Here is a 12,731-nt window from a genome sequence, read left to right as displayed (position 1 = left end):
TCCACGGGAACAAAAAGCACAGTTTACTGACGAGGAAGGCCATGATCTGGTTTTCTCCGCCCACGCTGTGAAATTCACAAATGTATTCTTAAGAATGCACATCAGCTGTCAAGTGTGCCTTTAGTGAATGGCACAACAGGTTAACCATACATCCATAAATAAGCAAATATGATGGAATATCACTTGACTCAATGCATTGGTTCCAGTCACAGCTTCTTACCATTTTCACCCATGTATATTTATTATCTTTTCTTTTCAGCATGTTTATCTCTGAGAGCAGCTGTATATGTCATGAACATAGCAGGGATCAGGGTAAGGGCCAAGAACAAAACGCTCTTGACATCTCAGAATGTAATGGCTTTCTCGCTCTGCTCAAATCATCAGTTGCTTCTAATGTGAGGTCTATCGCGAGCAATGCAAATAAGAGTCGTTCGACGTCAATAAGCGGTTTTCAGTTGGGTAAAAATAGTAGCGAGGCAAGTGAGGCCCAATCAAGGGCACTTGACGCACAGCGGCAAAGGTGACACATCTGCGCAGGCTGGGATAGCAGGAGAAAACGGAGATCGAGTGAAGGGAGCTGTGAAGTGGGGTTACGTTTGCCTTTTCTGGAAAATGCCGAGTCTCCAGTGTGGCTAAAGCTGAACTGGAGTCGACCCTGCTGTTCATATCAATTTTGAATGAGGGGGGGTGGCATCATTGATATGACTGCTGGTGTGGGATCCAAAGCACCAGGCTCATCTGCTCATCTCTCTGCTCTCCTCATGGTGCTCAGACCTTCAACACCTGTGGACCGCCCTTGAGACCAGTCTCTGGCTGTGGCAGCCAGCGTATGTTCCAGGGGAGCAATCTCTGCTTCCACAAAACACGCACACACACACACACACACACACACACACACACACACACACACACACACACACATGTTGGGTTTCCATGTTTTATGGGGACATCCCATAGGCGTAATGGTTTTTATACTGTACAATCTGTATGTGCTATTGCCCTACACCAACCCTACACCTAAACTTAGCCCTCACAGGAAACATGCTGCATTTTTAGATTTTCAAAAAACTTTATGCTGTATGATTTATAAGCTTGTTTCCTCATGGGGACCAAAAAATGTCCCCACAAGATTAAGATTTACTGGTATTACTATCCTTGTGGGGACATTTGGTCCCCAGGACATGATGAATACCAGGTGCACACACACACACACACACACACACACACACACACACAAACACACTCATGGGCCAGCAATGCAGGCCAGATACTCTCAATGCTTCAATGTTTCTAATAAAAAACAAAACAAGAACACATATAAATGAACTACATTTGTTTTGCAACTTAATGCTATTGCAATTGAATGCTATTAAACTAAGCGATTTGGGCAAATTCTTTAGAATTCCTTGTTTTGCGATTTGTGAGTGGGAGAGTTTTCAGACAGATGTTTTAATACACTTTTTGATTTAAACAATTTATAACACTGATTCAACATTTTTTTTAATTCATCACAAAAAAATGTGTGTTTATAGCGTTTTTTTTCCCTATAGCCTATTTAATATTCTAGTAAAATGTACGTAGTTCATACTGCTGTATCTTATAGTGTTATATTAGCACATATAACAGAAATTATTATTATTTTTTTTAAATTGATTACATCACTATCGTACATACTCTTTCATTAGATTTCAGTCCAACTAAATCCCTTTGTCTTTTTAGAATTCATGTGAACAATTTAGTCCAACTCAAATTGTCCAATTTTGGTAAAATCAGACTAACACCGTGTCAACACCGGATGCGAGCGGCGCAGCGCGACAAAATACAATAGAACCCATTATAATCAGCGATGCTGTCTACACTGGATGCTGTGCGGCATGACACGACAAATCTCCGACAGTAACCTAATACCACATTCTATTTATGACGTACTAACACAAAGTTCAAATGAGTTTTAACGGTCACTTTATCGTGTCCAGACAGACTTTAGCTGTTGCGGCGCAGCGCTGCCGGTGTAGACATGGTGTAGACATTGGTGTTGACATGGTGTAGACAATGGGTCTTAACACCATTAGGTATTGGGTAGGATTAGGTATGTAGAATACTGTCACACAGAATATGTGCGTTATATGTACAAATAAATAGCTAATATGCCAGTAATATTCTTGCTAATAAGTAACTAGTTAAAAGTGAGAATTGGCCCCAGTACTAAAGTGTTAGCAGTACTTTTGTTATAAAGAAACAAAACACTAGGAGAATTTCTTCCAAAAATGGAACAGAACAACCAGCAAACCAACGCCGAGAACAGACCAAGAACTGAACAAAGCATGGGGTTTAAATACAACCCAAAGTAATCAAAGAAATAAACATCAGGTGTAAACTAATCAATGAGTAACCAAGGAGACAAAACTAGAAAAAAAGGAAACATACAAAACCGCAAAACAGAATAGATGTGGACTTCCCTATTCTCACAGAAATTAGAATAATTAAAACTTGAAAGTTATTGTCTTGAATGGGTATTTACAGACATACAGTACAGTAGATAATATAGAATTACAACATAAATAGTGACTTTTTGTTTTAGCTTTAAGTATGGACTTGGAATCCAAGTTGTAACCCATCCTAATAAACCGACTTTGCAGTTGTTCATCAGTGGATGCATATCAGACGTTTTGTTTGTATCTAGTTTTTGCAATTTCACTTGAATAATTTGTGGTCACAAATAAGCAATGTAAAATATGGTGTATGGTTTGTGCAAATGAAAATATTGTTGTCACTTTCTATCACCAACAAACCACAAGCAGCACCCAGCAAAATAAGCCTGCACCGTTGCAGATCACAAGCACAAACAAAAAATGTAAAAATTCTGCTCAGCAACTAAAGATGCTTCCTCTTTATTTGAAACATTACTGCCACAAGCCATTTCACAAATTGGAGTGAAAAGTGAAAAAAGTTTTGCCAGTAAATGACACCTATGCTGTTTGGCTGAAATTATGGCTCCTCTAATCCAAATACATCATGAAGACTGTCCAAACTATGCAATATATATATTTTTATGCAATATGAGCTACAATATGCCCTAAGCAATAAGTCTGCCAAAATGCACAAGGACTTTTGTTCTTCATGCTTGAAGTCAAAACCATCATTTGGTCTTTATTGCAGCATTTAGCTGTATTTGTATTCACAGAGGAAAGATGCATCTATTAAGGAAACTCATTTCTCATGCAAGCTGCAGCAGGACAGGAGTTTGGGATTTCTAATATAACTTTGAAAGACTGGATATTTTGAATTCAGGGTTTGATGTATTCTTTCAAGCAATTACCTTGTCGTTTGCACAAATCATTTTAGCACATGCTTCGTTTAAGCTCTGCAGACTGACGCATTTCAAAAAGATATTTTTGTCTGCAATCATACTTCACTGAAGAATTCATACGGATTAAATCAAGTCTTTTTGGCAATTCATCGTTGATATCTCATGCTGCCAGTAAGCACTGGAATTTGATAAAGTTTGTCAAATCTTTATTCTTTGGAGTCGCTTCGTCAATTTTTTATTTTTTTTGCCTGGGTGTCAGGAAACTTGGGTGGTAAAAATCATATTTTGACAGTTAGGGGAGCAAGTGCTGCACTGTTCAAGAACCGGCCGGCGAGATAGTGCAAGAGTAATTTAAAAGTGCATCTACCTTCAGTTTTTATGAACCTCACAGTTGTAGCCGGGCAATTTATTCTAGAGAGCTGACAACTCAGCTTCCCTGCTCAATAGCAGGAAGGAGCCAGAGAAGAAGCCCTTCAGCCCTATTTACACATCAAGAGAGGTGTGCAGGTTAAGGCTCAGGCACCACTCTGCGTGATGTGCAGCACAGCAAGAGAAAGAGCAAAAAGATGATTAGAAGAAAATGAGGAACACACAGGCCTGTAAAGTATAGGCCACAGTAATGCTAACATCACCTATGCGCTTTCAATCGGGGGAACATCAAATATGTTCCTTAACTGAGATGAGCACAGCAACCACTCTGGATGGTGATTAAAGATTTGTGTCTTTAGAATGTCTGTGTCTAACTTCCTGTTTACACCTGGTATCATCAAGATGTGTTTTGGTAGATTGGATCACGTTTAGACATAGGACACACATTCCCATTTACCCCTGGCTTTTTCATCCATCTCTTTTGTCCACTTTCGACCACCTTCCTGATTTATTTGTGGGGAGGGTGTATATGGGATTTTTCAGATCTCTCAGTCTAATATTGTGAAATAAGCTTGCACAATTTACTTATGAATGTAAAAGGAGACAACGGAAAATGACATGGAGAGCAGCAGCTTTCGTTTCTGCTCTGATAGCTGCAAAACTATACCGGGTAATCAGGAATGGTAAGAGAACATTGTGCTTTTTGTAACCCAGGCTCATTGGAAATACATGCTTGTGGTGATGTTTCTGCAACACCGATATTTTGTACCTATGTTTCGCGGGAGTTTCAAAGTGAAATATCCAGAGTGGCACTAAAATGCACGTTCGGTACTTGACTGTGGCCATGTTTTTATTACATTTGTACAGGAATGTATTGCTGTTTTATGTTAATTATGTTGCTTCAGGTACGTATTATGGTGGTTCAGAATTCAAATGTCCGAGGAGTGTCGCTAAAAGTTTAATGCTTTATCGTGTTGGAAAATAACACAATTTAATATTTTTATAATATGCATTTATTTTGTACCTTGTTTGGTCAACGACTCCCTAATGATTTGCTTAACGATTAATTTTTCCAAACCCCTCCTTTGGGTGACGCTAATCTGCGGTGATTGGTCGATTTCATTTAAAGCAGTATTTGTGAGCTTTTAACGCTCCAAAAGCGGCACCTAGTGGCAAAGAATGAATTTGCATTTTCATTCAGACCAACGCAAAAATCAAGTTTTTCACAGGTCTGCGCGCGCAACATGTGGGCTGGCAATATGCTAATGTTTCATGTTGACGTCAACATGAAACGGCTCTGGAAACAACTTGTTTCAATGATTCAGAGTCGACTCTTTATTTTGTGAGACAATAACACTGTGCACTTTCAGATTTAAAACTTTGCAGAATGTTTTCATTCACTTAGAGCTGTGTTACACACTGCATGAAAGGTCATTTTCAAAAATCCATAATAGGGGCACTTTAATGAAAGCAAAAGTGATATAAATGTATCAGTTTTCTAATCTTGCAGCATGTTAAAATCCTTTTGAAGTCATAATATTGTACAAGGAATTGTGTGAAATTTAGGATTTTTTAGACGAAACTCTGGCCCTGTAAATCATACATTGTGTAAAGATTCATTTCAACTGGAAACTGCAGCGATTTATATTTCGTAGTAATGTAGGTAGAGGCACATATTTCCAATGAGCCTGGGTAGGCTTTTAAGATTCCAAACCAAACTTAAGATTTCAGCTTTTAAATCCCATCTGGCTAGCACGCTTCAACAACACATCCCATAATGCTTAAGAATTAGATCAGTAGGCAGAGAGGCAGCACTCTGTTGTGCCTGTTCAAATGTATTTGACCACATTAATGTTTATGAACGCAATACAGTCAAATGCATTTTAGAAATGGTCAAATGTGGACAAGTCCCTCTTTGGTCTTTAATTTTAATTTGAATATCATTGTGCATGACTTTAATAGCCATAAAGAATGTAACAAATCATACTTTACCACATATCTGGAAAATAAATAAAGAAAATTGTAGGAAATATTGTAACAGTCACTGTGTGTGTTTTGAATTTTTATAAATTTAATAATTTACTTCCATTTCGTTGCGAGTGTGAGACAGCAGTGTGCTTGCAGAGAGCCCACCCGCATGCTTTTCTGACTGGCCGTGATTAGTGATTGATTTTATTGCATCCTGTAGCCGTGTCATGTCTGGTACGGAAATAAAAATTGCTTGTCACTGGAATCTTATAGCATCGTGTCTGGTTTTGAAGAGACAGTAATGCCTACTAGCGAAGAACAGTACAACAACCTGGTGACCTCAAAAACACTTTAAGTGTTGAGAAGGGCATAAAAAATTCTCTAAGTGAAAAAATATTTCTGATCAGCTGTTTTCAGACTTTCTGAGACAGACTGCAAACAGTAAGCTTGTTTCAACCCGGTATTCAAAACATACTTTTGAATAAGAGATGTACACATTGCATTTGAAAGACCTAGCTTGGTTTAAATTGAATGATGCATGGCACATAACATGCGCCACATGTTTAATTGATGTGCATGTGTCAATGCATTCATTGAGCCCTGTCAGCGTGAAGGCGGTATAAATATTGCAGTTTTATGCAATATTTATACTTTATACTTCTGTTGAGATGGAGCCCAGGAAGACACTACGAGGTACAGCCTCGAGATCTGAAATCCATAATCCATTACATTACATTCCTGACTAATCATTGCCATCAGATAATGCAGATGTCAAAATGTGACACACGGCGCCCCGGCATATATCTAATCTGAAAATACAGCAAAAATTAATGGACTGTTGAGACATACCCAAAAGAAAGATCATTTTGTTGTCACGGGCAACTCTCGCCATTGTGAGGGAGTTAAAGTTGTGATTTCTGTACATCTTGGTCATTAAATTCTAATAATATCATACAGTACTTCATGAATAAACATAACATCATGCATGATTGGAGTTGCAGAATCATTCAAATTACTGAGAGGAAGAAAACTGTCTTAAAACTTTGTGAGCTTTCCTACATAGGCAGCATTAAGGCGTTAAAAGCATGCTTTAGATGCGAAGACTGTTCCAAATGGTAGGCAGCACTTATTTATTTTTTCTTACAGATACTTTTGTTTGGCCAAATTCTAAAGCAGCATCTATGTAATTTCTTCACAGAGAAGCTAATATAATAATGCAACAAGCTCCATAAAAAAATCACTTAAAATACATTATAACAGTTCATTACAAAAGTATTTTTTAGTGCTGGGCAACGATTAATCGCATCCAAATAAACGTTTTTGTTTATATATGTTTGTGTACTGTGTATATTTGTTATAAAGACACACATACGGTATATATTTTGAAAATATTTGCATGTATTTACACATATATGTTTATATTAATATAATTGATATTATCTACAAATATATTTAATATATAAACACAACATATGTTTCTTAAATATATACATGCATGTGTATTTAAATATATACATAATAAACATACAAAGTACACACACATATATTATGTAAACAAAAACTTTTATTTTGGATGCGATTAATCGCGATTAATCGTTGCCCAGCACTAGTATTTTTCATTGAAAACTAGAACGTACTGACACAAAACTAATAAACTAACAAAATGCAATATTTTGTGTAGTTTTATATTTATTAGAGCATGGAACTGTTAGCAATATTGATAACAGCAAACAAACGCTATTTGTAAGCTCCTGTGAAGGCATTATGAAGCTCACTAGATTAAAGAGCGAGAAAAATAGAAGCAGAAAATGCAAACGTACCTGTACTGAGGGGAAGGAATGCCCTTTGCATCACAGGTCAGTGTAGCCTCTTCCTCCAGTGAGCCCACTGTCAGATCACTAGGCTCCATTCGCCATTTCGGCCCATTGAAAGACTTATAATCCACACACTCTGAGAACAAACAACAGAATGCAATTACATATTTGTATCTTGATGCACAGTTTAACCTGAAGTGTGTCATTTTTCCAATATTAAAACACCTTTTCATATTAATGGAATAATTCACCAAATAAAGAGCAGACCTGTTCTTTTACTAAGGAGAGACAATTATATGTAAGCCATACTGTAGGTTTATTCCTTCAAAAGATGTAAATGCTACAGCTTTGTGGTGCTATTAAACCATTGATCTGTTTGTTTGAGTATCCTAAGCAGCCACAGACAGTGACATTGACACCAATGGTGTTAGTTTAGTGGCGGGAATAATGCCTGACTAATTTGTTCGAACCAAAGGCTGATGGGTTTAAAGTCACCATGAATTCAAGACTGACTGCTCTTATTGTTATAGAAAATTACAGGGCTTATTATAAATGATTTATCTTGGTATTCATTATTATTTAAACATTTTTCATAACATTTAATCAAAAACTTCCTGTCCTCCTCTCTTCTCTGATGATAAGTGCACCATTAAGAGGACGACAACGATCCATTCAATTCCTAATGGACTAAATCAAACCCCATTTTATCTCATTCAAAAAGCTGTTTCATTGGATATACATCACAATAGAGAATAATACATGATTGCAAAAGAAAAGAAACCTGTTTGCAATTAATAATTTTTGCAATTCATTTATGTTACGCTTACTCTAGTAAAAAACTAAAATTACACACTTCAGCTTTAAATTCAACTTATTTGACTTTAACAAGAGAACATTCAATAATACTTAATAATAGGCAACACATATTCACTATTAACTAAGAGTTTTCCCCTCAATAAACTCCTAATTTGCTGCTTATTAATAGTTATAAGGTAGCTGTTATGTATTGTGTCGGGTTAAAATATGCCTATAAATACTAATAAACAGCCAATATGCTAGTAATATGCTTGCTAGTAAGCAACTAGTTAATAGTGAGAACTGGACCTTAAAATAAATTCTACTTGGTGTTAAAGGCATAGTTCATCTGAACATGAAAATTCTGTCATCATTTGCAATGGAACATACAAAGACGATATTTCACAAAGCATCACAGTGGCTTTTTATGCATTCAATAGAAGTCAGCCAAAACTGTTTGTTTACCAACATTCTTCAAATGATCTTCTTTTGTTTTCTGAAGTGGAAAGTCATACAGATTTGGGACAACGTGAAGGTGAGCAACTGGTGGCAGGTTTTCCATTTTGTGTGATCTATCCCTTTAAGAATTTTTAAAAACACGTTTGTGGGTAAATATTCTGCAGACGACAGAAGCTGCGCAGTAACATGCATGCATAAAGAGTGCAGAAATGCAGACCATATGTGGTGAGATCACACCAGGTGTGTGGGTTCTAATCAAGTGCTATGCTCGCATCACTCTGCACTTTAAATGCAGACCTTGAGCCGAAAACACCAATGACTTGTATAGACACTATAAGGACAAAAGTGTTGGGACACCCCTTTCTTTAGAACAGAAAAAGGCACTAACAAAACTGTGGCAACAAAGATGGAAATATAATACATGTATTTAAAAAATTGTATTTCCATCTCTGTTGCAACAGTTTTGGACGTGTCTGAAATGACAGTATCCTTATGTACAAGTCATTGGTGTTTGGTGATGAGTTTTTGGCTCAAGGTCTGCATTTAAAGTCACACCAGAGGTGTTCAGCTGGGATCAGGACTTGGCTTTCTGCAGACCAGTCCAGTTCTTCCACACTGACTCAATCAATCATGTCTTTTTGAACCGTGTCTTATACACAGAGACACTGTCATGTTAGAATAGAAAAGGGTCCTGTCCAAACTATTGCTATAAAATTAGAAGCACACAATTCCCTAGAATATCATTATATGCTTAAACATTAAGATTTGTACTCATAGAAATTACTAAAGTAGTCAAGAAGGGGGTGACCCCAATACTTTTGGCAATATAGTGTATATATATATATATATATATATATATATATATATATATATATATATATATATGCATGGGTGTGTGTGTGTGTGTGTGTGTGTGTACAGAAGAGACTAGAATTCTTAGAGACCACAAAAATCTTTGACTTTTGTCATTGCTTATCTCATTGCATAAGCCAATTATGAGCTGTCATCAGATGACTGATGATCTCTTTTTAAATAATTTTTCTATTAATTAAAGCTAAAGAGTATTTTTTGTTATGGATGTCCCAATTCAGACACAGGATTCGTAATTTTCAGAGAGTTCAATTAAATGTTCGTGTAATATTTTGGTGAGTTAAAACAATATCGTAATATCGATATATCAATCGCAGGTCCCTAAATCGAATCAAATCACAATCAGATCGCAGCATGTTTTGATCAAATATCATATTGCTTGCTGTTTTTTTTTTGTTTTTTTTCCCCAGAGAATCTGTTTTAGATGGTATCATGATAAAACATCAAATTTTCAACCCTAATAATACAAATAAATTGTTATTTTAAATTTTTTATGAATTGGTTCATTCAGTTCACAAAACCAGTCTGAATGATTCATTCACAAATCAAACTGGTCCTCATGTTCAGCTCACAGACTCGATGATCCCGTCACAGCCGTTAACAGCTCACAGGAGGTGAAGAATGACTCAAATTTCAATCTGTTCCTCACTCAAAGCTATCGTATGGCTTCAGAAGTCCTCAAGTACAGCACACATGTTGTACAGACCACTTTTATGGTGCATCCTGTTTGAAGCTTGAAAGCCTCAGCGGGGATTCATGGAAAAGAGCAATCAGTAAAAATACTCAAAATATCTTCTTTTGTGCTTTTGGCAAAGACAGCCACAGATTTGGATCGACAAGAGGATGAGTAAATGATGACAGAAGCATCATTTTTATGTGCACTATCCCTTTAAGAGCTGTATATTCTCAGTGAATTCTTATTCACAGAAATAACATCTGTAGGAAGTGGAGCCATAAACTGTGACATACTAGTTCAATTTCCTTGGAGGACACATTGTATCGAAGCCTCCAAAACCTTCTATGACACAACACAATTCATTTTCAAAATGACTGCACAGCTTAATTGAAAGCCCCTCCACCACATCCAAAACACGTCCTGTTCCTGTAAGCCTGATTCTGTACGTCAGGGTCTATTACTGTCTTATGTTCATAATCAAGACATGGGGCTGATAGCAACAAATGCTGCAACAACCAGGTTGACCACATACACATAATGCTTCAGTGAACAAGAGGACGCTTTTTTGGGGAGCACTTGTCATATATATACAGTCAGATTTCTCTTTTTTAACTCCGAGCTTCAGAACATTGTTACAGTCTACCTAAGAAAAGATTAAGTTAAAGTTCATGGAGACATAGTTGTGAATACACCACAAGAGCCACAGAGGGAAGGAATTACCAATTCATTTTACCTGCAAGATACTCCATGATTGATAGAAGCAAAAACTGTTTCCATAGTAACGTCATCTTCAGCTGCCAGGGGCGAGTGTTACTTGAATCCAGTGCGCCGTGAATGAACGGCTGCTCTCTCGAGAGAAAACCACCTGACCTGTTGAGGAGCAAATTATGAGAAATTAGAAATACTTTGTTATAGGTAGTCCAGTCTATTTTTCTCAATTAACTCTAAAAATTAGTTTTTATGCAAAAGAAAGCCATGAGGTAATGAGCGGTGGCTGCTGTGTGCTTACAATACACATTATGGGGTGAAATTATCACAGCACTAATGCAGCTAATGTGGCTTAAAAGATCACAAGTGAGATCACTTGCATTCAGAACAATACTCTTTTCCATGATGCAAATTGATATTGATCGGCTGGAGAAATTAAAGTAGATTTTCACAATTAAAAAAACGCCTATAATCAACAATACAAACAAATAGGTCTGCAGATTTATGCAAAATGTCAATGCTTTTCACTTAAAATGTAATTTAATCATTATATACACAATTAGTAAGCACCCATATAAACAATGTGAACACGAAAAAGCATTTTAGCTTAATGTGGTTTAAAACATTAATGTCCGGTTTCACAGACAAGGCTTAAACCCAGTCCCAGACTAAAATGCATGTTTGAGCTGTTTTAACTGTCTGTGAAACCAGGCCTAAAACAATGATATTGAAGGATTAAACTCAGCATACACATTATTAATAAAACATACTATGCATAGGTAAGCAGAGTACTTGTTTTGCGTACCAGAAACTCTGTCATGTCCAGCGCTGTATGCATTGCTTGCAGCGCTAAAGTTAAATGCTGAGTGTTAAATAATAAATAATAAAATGATATGTTAAAATGCATGCTCTTATTATTCTGTGGACAAACTCCCGTGAACCTCGCCCTGAATGGCAGCTGTATCTACACGTGTGCTCATCTTTTTTCAGTGCAGGTTAACAGCGTCGCTTCGTGTCATCTTCCCACTCATTAAACTATGACAGGTCCTTTACTGCAAAAAGACGGTCACTGTGACACTATAAAGTGATGAAACTATGGTGCTATATACTTTTTAAAACCATTTTTTATAGGTTTCACGCTATATTGTTGGCTCGGGAAATATGTAAATACACATGGCCACTGACGTTATAGTCTCCTTCTAGCCTTTTCTGTGGTTGAAATAAAACACTTTCTGATGTTTATTTATGTTAATTTCGTGCTTTACGTAAATATGAAAAGACTATCGGTTCACGTGTTTGAACTGAGGCAATACAGTGATCTGTCACGACACATTGAAGAGCCACAAAACGGTATTTATTGCTTGAATTTCTTTTCAAATGAATTTAAAAGCTGAGGGTCCTGAGACCTTGTTTCATATCGTTTCCATTCTAAAACGCCATTTTAAAACGAAAACGCACTAGTGTAAACGGGGCCTTAGATTGTCCCATGGTTTTGTGGTCTGCATGATATTCAAATGATGCATGTAGCAGCAGTTTGTTTCTGATTGAATTGGTTCAGTTAATGATTCAATGACTCTTATTCCATGGTCTGTCTGAATACTCTATTCTGATTGGCTGGCAGGTGTTGATTAAATTCGTTTAACTGCACAGGTAGTTCCAGGTCAGTTTAATCACCGTTCCATATTAATACGCTGCTTTAATTGATGCACACTAACAAACACACATCACTCGCTCGCACACACACACACGGGGAGAGAGAGAG

General features: G+C 36.9%; 1 protein-coding gene across 1 annotated transcript in view; it reads right to left on the bottom strand.

Moving 5' to 3' along the window:
- Positions 1–11,049, bottom strand: part of LOC306859629 (contactin-3-like) — a gene marked incomplete at both ends in the record, with an annotated part of 54,572 nt that extends 43,523 nt beyond the window's left edge. Inside the window, 2 exons of the mRNA XM_079400747.1 lie at positions 7,468–7,597; positions 10,995–11,049. Coding sequence (XP_079256873.1) covers positions 7,468–7,597; positions 10,995–11,049 — 185 coding nt within the window. The remainder of the gene's footprint in view (positions 1–7,467; positions 7,598–10,994) is intronic.
- Positions 11,050–12,731: the final 1,682 nt, after the last annotated feature.

The sequence above is a fragment of the Barbus barbus genome (assembly GCF_936440315.1).
Source record: "Barbus barbus genome assembly, chromosome: 40".
Classification (NCBI taxonomy): Eukaryota; Metazoa; Chordata; class Actinopteri; order Cypriniformes; family Cyprinidae; genus Barbus; species Barbus barbus.
This window is presented reverse-complemented; position numbering and strand designations above follow the sequence as displayed.